The 15,139-nt window shown below is 39.5% G+C and overlaps 1 protein-coding gene across 1 annotated transcript; it reads right to left on the bottom strand.

Annotated features, from left to right (window-relative positions):
- Positions 1-5,351: 5,351 nt before the first annotated feature.
- On the bottom strand, positions 5,352-13,012 carry LOC143301360 (uncharacterized). Its single transcript, XM_076615580.1, has 2 exons — positions 12,889-13,012; positions 5,352-11,017 (listed from the first exon to the last, which is right to left on the bottom strand). The coding sequence occupies exons 1-2, from the start codon at positions 12,978-12,980 to the stop codon at positions 8,329-8,331; spliced, it is 2,781 nt and encodes a 926-aa protein (XP_076471695.1). The 5' UTR covers positions 12,981-13,012; the 3' UTR covers positions 5,352-8,328.
- Between the last annotated feature and the right edge of the window lie 2,127 nt (positions 13,013-15,139).

Raw genomic sequence — 15,139 nt, 5'->3', positions numbered from 1 at the left:
ATTATCGATAAGGTTCTTGAAGTTGTTGGTATTATATGAATGGTACGGACTTGCAGGAGACTTCATCGGAGAGAGATCTTGGAGTCATTGTTGACTCTGGTCTCTCTTTTGATGTTCATATTAATGAAACCATTAAAAAAGCCAATAGATTGACCGGAATGCTAGTTGGAAACATACAGTGTAAAGGTAAAGACATAATGGTGCCATTATTTAAGTCATTAGTCAGGCCAGTCTTAGAATATGGGAATGTTGTTTGGAATACGGGTTTAGTGAAACATACAGACAGTATTGAAAATGTTCAACGAAGATTCACTAAAAGAATCATTGGCTTTGCTGATATGGACTATGAAAGTAGGTTGCAAGCACTTAAGTTACCTAGTTTAGAATATAGAAGACTGCGTGGTGATTTAATAGAGATGTATAAAATGACACATGGATTATATGACAGCAGAACCATAAACTCTTTGTTTACATTGAATGAGAACAGTACCACAAGAGGCCATTCATACAAACTATTAAAAGTTTCAGTTAAAACTTCCAGATCTGCACATTTCTTTACTAACAGAGTAACAAATGTTTGGAACAATTTGTCACAAGATGTTGTTTCCGCAGGAACAGTGAATACATTTAAAAATTATCTTGATATTCATTTGAAAAATTTAAATTACAAACTCATTTACATATTTATTGATTTTTCAAGCATTGCGCACTCAATGTTGAAAAATGCATCAGACATATGTGGGGACTCTCTTTTTCTTCCCCACATCAAGCGGGCAAAAGGCCTCGTCAGGCCTGCACGCCTTGATATGATATGATATGATATGGTATTGGAAGCATACTTGATGTTAGTGGTTAGTTTGTTCCAGTCGTTAGTAACCCTATAACTGAAAGCAAATTTCCTTGTGTTATTGTTATGTCTCTGTATATAAATTTTATCAACACTGTTTCTTGTTTCCATATTAGTATCTGGCGGTGAATCAAAGAAGTGATCTTTTTTAATATTGTCTATACCATTACATATCTTATAGGCTTGAATCAAATCTCCTCTTTTTCGTCTTGCTTTCATTGAGGGTAATTTTAGGAATTTCAGTCTTTCTTCGTAAGACAAATCCTTAATTTCATGCACCAGTTTAGTAGCACGTCTTTGCACTCTCAATAGTAATTGATTGACGTATTAGTCTAGGACACCTTTTTCGTTTATTGATAAGGATATTTTTCTCCGACTTTATAAAGCTCTTGTAAGACCTCTCTTGGGGTATGGTCTTCCTAGACCATACCCCAAGAGAGGTCTTACAAGAGCTTTATAAAGTCGGAGAAAAATATCCTTATCAATAAACGAAAAAGTACGTTTAATAATACCCAGCCTTTGATTTGCCTTGTTAACAACTTGGTTAATATGTCTGTCAAACAGTAAGTCTTTATCAAACGTCACCCCTAAGTCTTTCTCCTCTTCACATTTCACAATATTGGTTATTTCGTCGTCGTTTTTCATTACATAGTTATGTTTTGGGTTTGTTCGACCAATGTGTAATACTTTGCATTTGGAAGCATTAAAGTATAAGTTCCATTTTTCATACCATTCTATCAAGGAGTCAATGTCATTTTGCAATATATGTCGTGAACTTGGTGAACAGTAAAGTTTAGTGTCGTCTGCAAAAAATTTACATACACTTGATACTGTTTGAGGCAAGTCATTTATGAATAATGTAAAAAGTATGGGTCCTAAGACACTACCCTGTGGAATTCCACAAAGGACCATTGCTTCCTCTGAATAACTATCTCCCACCTTAACTCTTTGTTTTCAGTTTGTGAGAAAATCCCTAGTCCAATTTAATACTTTTCCTGATATTCCATAAGATTCTATCTTTTTTTTTTAATAATCTCTGGTGTGGCACAGAATCAAAAGCTTTCTTAAAGTCTAAGTAAGCACATCAATATCTTCGCCCCTGTCTATCATTCGTGTGAAGTCTTCCATGACTTCTAGTAATTGAGTTACACATGATCTGTGTTTCCGAAATCCGTGTTGGCATTCCGCATACAAACAATTTTCTGTCATATGATCAACAATAGTATCTCTTACATATGATTCCAGAACTTTACATGTTATACAAGTCAAACTAACAGGTCTATAGTTTCCAGGGTCAGTTCTTGTACCTTTTTTAAATATTGGCATTACTGTAGCCATCTTCCAGTCATCTGGTATTACCATTTGTTCAACTGATTTATTAAACAGTATGCTTAGCGGTTCTGCTAGCTCTTCACTTAACTCTTTCAGAATCCTTGCTGGTACTGCATCTGGGCCCTGAGCTTTATTTGTATTTAGTTTTTTCAACTTTTATTTTACAGATTCACTTGTAATTTTAATGTCAGTTACCATTTTGCCATTTGATCTATATCCAGGGTCCAGATTTGGTATATTATCAACTTTCTCCTTTGTAAAAACACTTGAGAAGAAACTGTTAAGAGTATTGGCTTTTTCTTTGTCACTTACAGATTTCGTGCCATCCTTGTCAATTAGGGGGTTTATTCCAATTTTTGATTTAGTTTTAGTTTGGACATATTTCCAAAAGCCTTTTTGATTAGATTTGACATCTTTAGAGAGCTTTTTCTCAAATTCTTTAGTTGCACTTTTGATCTGTTTGTTACATAGGTTTCTTGTTTCAATATAATTTTGATAATCTTTACCATTTTTTGTATTCAAAAATCTCTGATACAAGTTATATTTCTTTTTGGTAATCCGCATAGCTTTTTTATCAAGCCACATGGGTTTATATTTCTCTCGTTTGATGTATCTCATTTTAGGAATGTTTTTATTTATTGTAGAGTGTAATTCCTTTTTAATATATTCTATTCCCAACTGTCATTTACATCCTTGTCATATAGGCATTTCCAATCTATGGATTTTATGTCCAATCTCATATTATTGTAATTTGCTTTGTTCATATTATACTTCATCTTCTCTTTCTTTTCTTTACATTTTTTGCCTGCAATATATAGACAGAAGGCAAGAACCTCATGGTCACTTTTACCCAATGGGGACAAATGTTCAATGTCCGAAACTATTTAAACGTGAAAGATCATCTGTTTCAAGTGTTGGTTCCAACTTCATAATTCATAATGGTTTGCATGTTTGCAGTTGTTTTTTGTTTGTTTGTTTGTTGTTTTGTTTTTGTTGTTGTTGTTTTTTGTTCGTTTGTTTGACCATACCATGAACATACAGCTTTAATTTGGAACCAATTCAATTTCAAGGAAGCGCCACAAACTGCATGACAACTGCTCCACCATATCTGCTTGAAACGAACACACACACACACACACACAAAACAACAAACAAAACAAAACCAAAAAAACCCACGAAAACTCCAGATGCCTTAACCAAACATAAACGCAATGGAATGGTCGGGCCTTTGACCAGTTGGAGTCTACAGCATGCATGTGTGTTTTTGTGTAAAATGGTCCATGGGTCATGTATGTTTAAACACAATATATTTTAGGTGCCAGAACAATCAATTTGTATGATTGTGGACCCTCGACAATGAAGAAGATGAAGAATATTATTATATTTTATCAACGTAGGATTCCATATCAAGACATCCAAGTACAGATAGATAGATGTGTCCAAATAATTCTGTTGATTAAATCAGCTGTAAACTAGAACACATTTCACTCTTCAAATACTGTCCCAGTGACAGTCAACATATGGTTATTGAGTGTGATCAACACCCATATCCAACACAAATAAATGTGATGTTTGTATTCTAATATACATGTAATGAAGACATCAGAAGTTGTTATTCCATTCACGGTTTAAGCAGCTGTGCTGCACTGTTCAGGTTGGGCACATACTTTGCTGGATTTATTCATGTATGCCTGCTTCCATAACCCAGTGACCATTGATTTGGAGTCAGGGATCTTAAACTTTAAGATTGAAATATCCGGTCTTGTTGCTTAGTATTTAGTTGTTTTTTTTGTTGTTGAATTTTTCTAAATAGAAACATAAACGTGCACATTCACATGCCTGTTTCTGCATGTGTGTGAGTGAGAGAGAGAGAGGGAGAGAGAGTGTGTGCGTGTGCGTGGGTGTTGTGTGGCAGTATGTGTGTGTGCATGGAGAGACAGACAATGAGACAAAACAACAAAATAGTAAAACAGACAATGTGTGTGGAAGACAGTGAGAGAAAGAGAAATAGATTGAGCACACATGCATGCATGTACATGATTTTATTTCAAATTATGTAAACAAGGCTTGGAAGAGATGGAGGGTGAGAAACAAAACAGCATGCATGCGTTGTTTTGTGCATACACGCAATGTGTGTGTGTGTGCGCGCGTGCGCGCACATACACATCCATACAAGCATGTGTGTGACAGTCTACATGAAGGTGAACAGGAATGGTAAGTGAGGGGTGTACGTGGTTGGGCCCATGTGTGACTGGGCATGTTATGACAAGAGACATCAAATAAAACAAGGGATCATCACTTGGGTCTTTTTAACAGCTAAGTAGTACATATATATATTATATGTATGTCAACTTCAGCCCAAATAATGTCCACCAATGTGTTTTTGATGACAAAGTGAAATTTGATTTGATAAAGATGATACGGGTGGTTAATTAAAAGGACAGGGGAGAAGACTACATTTGGAGAGCAATAGCTAAGAAATCCATCTCCCTCTTCTTCTCTGACTTTCATGAAAACAAGCTGTAATGGTCTAAAGTCCAAGGCTGACATGTCTAGCTGTAGTGACATTTCCGTCCCTCCTGTCCTCCCATGTCAACTTAAATGCGCAGTTCACACCTTACAGAAAGGAAACACAAGAGCTTTAAAAGAAGCAAAGCTGAACTGTCTCGAATAACACTGGTGTAAAAAAAAAAAAAAAAAAAAAAAAAAAAAAAAAAAAAAATTCAGACATTTGATTCAATGTAACTACATGACTGCTACTACTATAGAAATTAAATCAAATGAAACTGTTACTACTGCTGCTGCTGCTCTTACTGCCATGGCTATTGATGTAATTTGTTATCACTGAAGTTTGAACGTAGTTTACAAAGAACACCCACTTGTTTACTGGAGGGAGAGTGATATAAATCCCCCCTCGCAATTAACCTGGGAGCAGGTTCATTTTCCTGATCTATTCTCGAGACGCCCTTGCATACAAAACAAGTTGTGACCAAATGACATTGACCTTTCCCTGAAGCCGGCAACATTGGCTTTCTAAATAATGAAAGTGGGCAAACGTTTCAGTAATCTGTGATCACAATTTACCGAGGGGGAAAAAAGCACATATTCCCTAAGGAGAATATGAAACACAGGCTCTTGCACACGCGCGCGCACACACACACACACGTCCTTTTCAATAATTTTAATTTCAATGATCAGTACAAAGAAACAGACAATTGGAAATGAAGTAATGAACACATGTTCAGTATGGAAACTGTTCATCAATGCAAAAAGGTGCTCATAGCGGTACACTGAAAATCCCCAATCGCACGGACATATTATAAATACAAAACAGCAGACACTATGAATACTAACAGCACCCAGAATCACACAAAAACACCAACTGGCACACTGACACACACAAACACACTCTCTCTCATTATACACATTGTAATTGTAGTACGCTGGGGAAAAAAGTTACAAGCAGACACATGTGTAACCTGACATGGACAGCACCTGGAATCGCACACAAATACACACACACAAGCACACTCACTTAGAAATATTCTACAGATCATCAATGCACATAGTTTGTTTCCATTTACAGTGAGAAAAGTGGCATGCAATACAACCCACTAGGCTGTCTCCAAAGTCAGGAGTTCATAGCAGTACTATGAAAATTCATAAGCAAACACATGTAATCTCAAATGAACAGCACCTGCAATCATACACACACGCACGCGCACGCACACACACACACACTTTCTGAAATATTTGATAGAATATCAATACAGTATTGTATGTCCGTGTACAGTGAGACGGCAGGTAAACAATTTGTTGCAGAAAGCCAGCCTGTCAACAAACTCAGGAGTTCACAGCAGAACACTGTAAAGTCACATGCATATACATGCAGGAAATCTCAGATATAAATGAATACGTACATGTAGTTTGTACACACACACACACATTCATCACGCATGCACACAATGTCATGAGTGGTGGTGACACTGATTTTTCAAAAGAACCATAATCGAAACAACCTTCAATCTCCACTAACAGCACCTGTGTAGGAAGTACAGAAAACACAGTTTGATTTTTATGTGTGATTTTTTAGAATTCTATATGTACATTCATACATATACTAATCTAAAAAATAATAATAGATAAGTGGCTTATTCAATCCCAGATTCTGCCACTAACAACTATTATGAATAATTACATTTGCATTAAGATAACAGAATTCTTCTTCTTCGTTTGTGGGCTGCAACTCCCATGTTCACTCGTATACAGGTACACAAGGGGGATTTTACATGCATGATCGTTTTTACCCCACCATGTGGGCAGCCATACTCCGTTTTCAGGGGTGTGCATGCTGGGTATGTCCTGTTTCCATAATCCACCGAACGCCGACATGGGTAAAAGAATTAGTTCCTACACTTTAAACCAACACAGCTACAAAAAGTATTCAACTCTCTTCATCCTTATCTAACGCACTTAAGCTTATCCAAATATCAAACTGCAAATTACCTGTGAGTATTCATCCTGACATCAGACATTGTTTTTATTGGTCAGTTGTTAATTCTATGGTTAGTTAATTGCTACTTTGTTTCCATCCCCAAAATTTCTTTGCATGTTCCGATTTTCTCTTCCCTGTCACATATGTAAATACATATATACACAGTTAAGTCAAGCGTATTCTCATACACAAACAATACACACATACACACACAAAGCACACACATGTTTTTCCAAGTCTAAAATCACTTTCATGAATAGATGTTGAATTGATGACTAACCAACAAACACATATAAAAAGATATCAAAATCTTCAAATACATGGCACAGTGTAATGGGAGGAATAAAACCCACAGGAGAAACCCAGTACATCAACAAAGGAACTTGACTGGTGCAACCACCAAGTGGCTGAAGTGCTGGGGTTTTAAATCTGAGAATCCTGCGTCTGAATCCTGGTCGCAGAGTCTGGCTGGCTAAGACTATAAGAGTATACACATATGTGTATCAAAAATATATACATGCAGAAGATCTAACGATACATGTTAAAGATCCTGCTTGGTAGGTTATGGAAACAAGATTTACCCTGCATGTACACCCCAGAAAGACAATAACTGATGACAGGATAAAAATGGTCATGAAGTAAAAGCCCACTTGTACATGTACACACACATATAATGATATATACATGTAATGATGTATATCAGCATACATGAGTGAATATGGGAGTTGCAGTCAACAAACCCTGATGAAGGACTAAGACGCTCTCTCCAGTAATCAACAAGTTCATGGGCATGAAAAACAGCATGCATGTGCACAGCAAATAACGTTTGTTCGGATTTTTTTTTTTTGTTTTGCAAAAAGAAACATGGAAACAAATATTCAGGAAAAGAAGAAAGAAACAATCTTCTTTTCCCCAGTAAGTCTGTGATGAGTCACTGTTGTGCTGCACACAAGAACTGTTCACTAAATTCCTGCTGCTCTGTCAGTTGTGTATCTCTGAAAAAGAAAGAAAAGTAAATGGTTTTCTTATCCATTCTTCAATGTTGTCAGTCCAACTTTTTTTCCCCGTCTTTCCCAACATCTCTCTCCCTCAACAGTTCCAAGGAAGGAGTATTGTTTTCGCAAGGCCTTTGTATCTTGTTACGTGGCCATACCAACACAGCGTTCTTTCCTTCACTGATGTCAGCAGATCTTCATACGGTCCGACATGTTGCTGGATGGTTTGGTACACTTCACTACAAAACAATACTGGAAAAGGAAAGGCAAAAAAAAGAAAACTGATGTCACATAACTTGTGTTTTCAAGGGTGAAAACACTGAAATGCATCTTTCTGAAAAATGAAATAAATAAATAATAAAAATGTAAGAAAGACTGACACACTACAGTGAAAAACAATTCAAACATGATTCATTCATATTTTGTGGAAATCTGATACTGCACTTCAGGTAAACGCACTTTGCACATTTTCATCATGTAGCTTGATGTCAAACGCCAACTTTTTCCTGTTTGCAATGATGAACCTCCTGCTCATGTACTTTTTTGTCTTTTTGAGTGCTAATTCATTTGCAAATTTTTACATTAAAGGAACCCTTTAACTGTCAGATCTGAGCTGGATTACTAAACAATGATACTCTTGCGAGCTAGCGTGATCCTCTTCAATGCTTGCGCCGAACATGGTCCTTCAGTGAATTGCTGTGACGAAACTTCTGACCACAAATCTCACACATGTAAGGAAAGGTGTTGTTATGGATACGCATATGGCGTTTACGGTTGGCATGGCAACTGAAACGGCGGCCACACTGGGTGCAGACGAAGCGGCGCTGACCACCATGCATGATTGCAACGTGATTCCGCAGCGCCTGAGGTTGGTTGAAGACCTGTCCACACACGGAACACAAATGCTGCTTCAGCTGCAGACAGCCTCGCTGATGGAGACGAAGGTACATCTGTGTGGGAAAACAACTTCCGCACTTTTGACAGATGACATTGCGCTCTTTGGCATGCACATGGTTTTTGTGCAACTCCAGGTTCGAGATCTTAGAGGCTCTGAAGCGGCAGGAGGGGGTTTCCTTGCAGTGGAAAGGTTTCAGGTCATTGTGCTGGACCCTGGAGTGGACGGTAAACTGTGTAGCCAAGGTGAACACCTCGTCGCAGTGTGAGCAAGTCCAGGAATGGTGCTCGTGCTTCGTCCGAACATGCAGCGTCAGGTTCTCTTTGCGTGGAAACGTCTCGGGGCACTGCTGACAGGGGAAGCACTCTTCCTTATGGTCATTTCTGAGATGCTGGAATAGCATTTTCCTGTTTTCTTGCTTTTTTCCACAAAAAGAACAACGAGCATTTCTGGTTCTGCTCTTTTTCTTCCTGGAATTTTTTCGATACTTCCCAATGGACCCTGCGAACACAACAGGCGGCAACATCATGTCATCATCTTGAGATGATGCAGACAAAAGTTCCTGGCCTAGATCTGAATGCACAGCTGCTAACACTGCTTCAATACCTGCAGCCTGTAGTGCTTCAGCGTTGGCAGTTTCAGCATTTTCATGTTGAGGTGAGCTACTTGTCATGTTCTGGACCAATTCAAAGTCCATTTTCTCATTTGTTAAGATGTTCTCTCCTACAGTTTGTTTACATTTTTCCAGCTGCTTTTTGTCAATCTTATTTTTGTGCACTTCCCGTAGGTGCCGAGAAAAACTCCTTTTCAGATGAAAAGTTTTGTGGCAAACTGGGCATGAGTACTCATCTGCACTGTGCTTTTCATGCAAGTGTTGAGTCATACTTGTTTTGAGATCAAAAGTTTGGTGGCAGACTGGACAAGCAATTGAAGACTTCATGTCTGCACTGTGCTCTGTTCGCTGGTGCCGAGTCATATTCTTTTTCAAATGAAAGGCCTGGTGGCAAATTTGGCAGGAATACTTGGCATGGTTGGCTGCATGATGCATCCTTAATGTGCGTCTATCAAAGGTCACATATTCACACTTTGAGCATGGGTAATGTTTACCATTTTTATGAATTCGAGTCTGATGACCATTCAAGGCACTGGGGAACATTGTCCAGTAGTCACAGCCTGACACCTCGCACACAAAATCCCCATGAATTTCCTTGCAGTGTGCCTTTAAGTCCTCCTTCTCTTCAAAATATGCATCACATCGAGGGCAAACTTGTTGCAAAAACTTCTTGTATTTATGCACACGCATCACATGCTGTTTTAGACGAGCATCACTGGAATAGGTTTGCTCGCAGTACTCACAAATAAATGCTGCAGAACCAGCCTTCTTCCATGCTGTCTTGTCTTCACATGTTTTATCTGCTTGTTCTTCTGCGGAAGAATCGTTTTCTTCCTCAGTGTCCACTTTGTTTTCTGCATCATCTGACTGAAAATTTACAACAAGGTCTGATTCAGAATGACTGGCATCCTCCTGATGGAATTTTCCGATGTCTGGAACAGTTTCTGGAAAACTGTCAGAATCCACCACTTCCTGCTTTATTTTTACCATCTTCCCAAGAATGTTTTGTGTTTCAACAAAATCCTCACAGTCTTTTTCTGCATTCTTCACCTTTCTCTGTGTTTCTGAGGCAGACAGTGATGAGTCATTAAGTACTGGTGCAGCATCTCTTTTAGTACCTTCCACCTGAGCAGAGAAATCCAGCAACTCCTGGAGGTCAAGGTCTATGATTTCTGACTTCACCTTCACTCCAGAAGTGTCTGCAGGATTGTCACTGTCATTTTGGCTCACCTCTGCAGTGTGTGATTCTTCTTTTGATGATTCAACTCCAGGAGTCTGCAAGGTGTGGTCAGCGGCACGGTCCGGTCCTGAAACAGGTGCTGCAGCCTGATGCCTAAGAACACCCGGGTTACGTCTGATGAACACCTCAATGATGCTGACAAGGAGGCTAAACCCAAGAAGCTGGGCTGCTCCAAGTAATGCAAACGTTTGTGAGTATGGTACGGACAGGGACCCTGTGTACATGTACCCTACCAACGCTTTCAGCAAGCCCTCCTCAATGTTAACTCCTATTTTCTTTTCACCTGTGTTCAGGAAACAGTACAGCACCCCGTCCTCGATCACATTGTATTGGCTCTGCTCCGGGCTCAAGGTACAGGCATTGAGGAGGTGAGTGCTAATTTTGTCACTGAAACAGGACACAATGCACGAGTGAACAGTGAGGAGACAGGACCCTGCACTGATGGCCAGGTCGCAGTGTTCCCCTTGTTCCCACTGGCTGTGCAGCTGCTGCTGGAGACTTGTCGGATGGTCCGAGTGCTTCAGCGTCAGCATCTTTTCTCCATTACCATTTTGAAGTTTGCTGCTGCCACAATGCTCCATCTTCCTCTTCCTCTGCTGTCTGAAACAAAAGGGGACAGAACACTGTTTATGCTAACAGAGAAACAGGCTTTGACACACAACTGACAGAGCTGGAGGAATGTGGTGAATATTTTTGTGTCAGACAAAACAGTACTGAAAGACAGGAAACAAAATGAAAAAAAAAGCAACTTCCACACACCACACACCATCTTTCCTCTTTCATACACACACACACACACACACAGTGAAAGACATGAAAAAAACAAACTTCCACACACCATCTTTCCTCTTTCACACACCTACACACCAAATAATGAGAGCACAAACTAAAAAAACAAAACAAAACTGAAAGTAGTGAAAGAAATATATTACATATAACTTTCTTTTAATGAACATTAAAAATTTCTGTGTGAAAATTCCTACCACTCTCTCTCCCAAGTCATTGTGCCAACCCAAATATTTTACTATCAGGTACACACACACACACACACACACACACACACTCAGCTAGAAAGGAGTTTTCTTACTGGGCTATTCTTTTTTCTTCTTCTTTCTGTTACATGACCAACAATGATTTGCCAATGACTCTGTCATGTTTCATGCATGCTGGGTATTTTCGTGTTTCCATAACCCACTGAACGCTGAGATGGGTTACAGGATCTTTAACATACGTATTTGATCTTCTGCGTGCGTATACACACGAAGGGGGTTCAGACACTAGCAGGTCTGCATATATGTTGACCTGGGAGATCAGAAAAAATCTCCACCCTTTACCCACCAGGTGCCATTACCAAAATTTGAACCTGGGACCCTCAGATTGTAAGTCAAACGCTTAAACCACTCAGCTATTGCGCCCGTCAACGGGATTTATTTAGCTAGAACTTGTTCTGAAATGGTTTGTCCACATGGAACACTGGCAGTGTTTGTTACTGCATTTAACTTTCAGTTGACATGCACATGACATGTATCCACTCCTGGCTGCACAGCTGGGCTGGAGGAGGAAACTCTTGCTGCACCCATGGGGCAGAAAGAGTTAATATCCTGTGCAACTGAGTTTTCCCCATAACAAGTTAAAACTTATTAAAGCTGACTATAAAAAAAAATAATAATAAAAAAGAGAGAATCATAATGCATACTAAATACAAGCACACCAGAGCAAAAACAAAAAACGAAACGAAAAAACCCAAACAACAACAACAAGAAGAAAAAAGAAAAAAAACCCACAAAAAACCCCAAAGCTTAAATAACAAGTAGGGATGTAGGAAAGGAATGTTATCAGTGTGTGTATGTGTCACTTAGAAACTGGGAGAGGGGGTGGAGGGCAATCTTTTTTGAGCACAGTATCTAATACATTTCATTATTCCCAACATATTGTCTTCTGGAAATGGCCGCTACATGTACTTCTAGTCTTTGCAGCACATGCACGCACACACACTCAAAGAGCAATGAAAAACTCATTGTCCGCTCCCTTGTTGCTGCCTCTTCAAGGATTTAACCCCTTCCTCCAGCAAGTGCAACCTCCCTCCTCCCCTTCCCTTCACAAACACACACACACACACGTGCGCGCGCGCTAACACTTCCTTCCAAGGGGTCACCACGATCAGGATCAGGATCAGGATTTGGGGCGTTGTTTTATACAACTTAGTCGATCAATTGTTGATTGTTCTATAACTGGCTCGTCAAAGGTTATGTCAGTCATCCGAAAGTCGATGCTGGTCGTATAATACAAACTACAAACAGATTTGCAGAAATTGGAAGACGTGTTTTAAAAGAATCAATTTGAACTTCCACGTCGTGACGTCCAGCATACATCAACAAACTGATGCTCAGTCAGCATTTATCGGACACCATTTTTGTTCACAGTCAACACGTCACAGGGAAAGCTGCATATACTGATACACTGTCACTTACGGAACATAAGCAAAAACAGGATCAAATGTTGTGCAGAAGAATCCAGTGGACAGGATGCACTCTGTTGCATCCAGCCGAGAATGGTGGCACATGTATCGATTCCGACTGCGACGTACAAAAGTTCTTTCCCTTGCCATGGCTCGCTGAAACATCTAAATGCTCAAATCATACCAACGTTGATGGCAACTCTCCTCTCTCCCTCTCTCTCTCTCTCTCTCTCTAAATCATGAACACAGCTGTTTCTTCAAGGTAAATGTATGCATGCATGCAATTTCATCAAAACTAAAAAAAATAAAAATAAAAAAAGAAGAAAGAAGGTCTTTTGTGGTATTTTTGGACTCGGGAGGTCCAAAACTATACAGAAAGATGTCCTACACACATTATTCCGACATGTCCATTTTTCGCCAATTTTGCAGGCCGGGACCTGAAAAAAAAAAGTGCCAAATTTCAAAGGCGGACATCTCGGAACTGAGTTGATGCAGGTCTATTTATGTGGAATTTTTCGACTCGGGAGGTCCAAAACTGTACAGAAAGATGTGCTAAACACATTATTCTGACATGTCCATTTTTCGCCAATTTTGCAGGCCGCTACCTGAAAAATAGTGCCAAATTTCAAATGTGGATATCTCAGACCTGAGTTGATGCAGGTCTGTTTATGTGGTTTTTTCGACTCGGGAGGTCCAAAACTATACAGAAAGATGTGCTACACACATTATTCCGACATGTCCATTTTTCGCCAATTTTGCAGGCTGCGACCTGAAAAAATAGTGCCAAATTTCAAATGCGGATATCTCGGAACTGAGTTGATACAGGTCTTTTTATGGGGTATTTTTGGACTCGGGAGGTCCAAAACTATACAGAAAGATGTGCTAAACACATTATTCTGACAGGTCCATTTTTCGCCAATTTTGCAGGCCGCTACCTGAAAAATAGTACCAAATTTCAAATGTGGATATCTCAGAACTGAGTTGATGCAGGTCTATTTATGTTGTTTTTTTGGACTCGGGAGGTCCAAAACTATACAGAAAGATGTGCCACACATATTATTCCGACATGTCCATTTTTCGCCTATTTTGCAGGCCGCGACCTGAAAAAATAGTGCCAAAAATAGTACACAAAAATATTCACCACGAGGACTAAGTGAATAGACTGATTCATCGGTGTATCATACATGTACTGCGTCGCCGCAGGGCGTATTAATTTCCACTGACGTTTGCTTGCCATCATGGCATCAGTTCTCGGCGCGCTTAGTTGGTAATTTTCAATTGTCGCGGAACTAGAAACAAGAAGGCGAAGTCAAGTCAGTTTCTGCTGTCACAGCGACATCAACCTCCTGCAGATTTTTAACAACTGAACTCAGAAGAAAAAGAGTATCGCCGCGCGGCTCCTGTGTACGGTGACCCATTCATTCAGAATCTATATACAATCCAGCATTTCATATTGTTGCTGCATAGTGTGTGTGTGTGTGTGTGTGTGTGTGTGTGTGTGTGTGTGTGTGTGTGTGTGTGTGTGTGTGTGTGTGTGTGTGTGTGTGTGTGTGTGTGTGTGTATGTGTGTGTGTGTGTGTGTGTGTGTGTGTGTGTGTGTGTGTGTGGTGTGTGTATGTGTGTGTGTGTGTGTGTGTGGTGTGTGTGTGTGTGCCTTCTAAAAACAGATTTCAGACTCAGTGAGAAAATGGCCAGTGCTGTTCCAATTAATTTTTATCTTTTTCTGACTTTTCTATCACATTACTTTTTTTTTTTTTTTTTTTTTTGAGTAGCTTTAATATGTGGGGATGAGAGTGTTTGAGTTGAGCATGGAAATCTGTGGGTGAAATGAGTGGCCGGTGCAGTTTAGCATGGAAATTCATGGGGCCGGAAAGAGTGGCGGAGCTGTGCATGGAATTTGATTAAAGATAATAATTATCAAGACTGATTCATGTGTTGTTGTTTGTTTGTTTTTTTTTTGTTTTGTTTTTTTTATCACATTTGCATTGATGATTAACTGCAAGAAAAGAATGATTTCGTACTACAGCGCCACCCATTTTTTGGTATTTTTTTTCCTGCTTGCAGTTTTACTGATTTGTTTTTCCTATCGAAGTGACTTTTTCGACAGAATTTTGCCAGGAACAACCTTTTTGTTGCCGTGGGTTCTTTTACGTGCGCTAAGTGTATGCTACACACGGGACCTCGGTTTATCGTCTCATTCGAATGACTAGCGTCCAGACCACCACTCAAGGTCTACTGAGTGGAGGGGGCCGGAGAAAATATCC

This window comes from Babylonia areolata, chromosome 27 (genome assembly GCF_041734735.1).
Source record: "Babylonia areolata isolate BAREFJ2019XMU chromosome 27, ASM4173473v1, whole genome shotgun sequence".
Taxonomy (NCBI): Eukaryota; Metazoa; Mollusca; class Gastropoda; order Neogastropoda; family Buccinidae; genus Babylonia; species Babylonia areolata.
The sequence above is the reverse complement of the archived record's forward strand: the minus strand, read 5'-3'. Positions and strand labels throughout refer to the sequence as shown.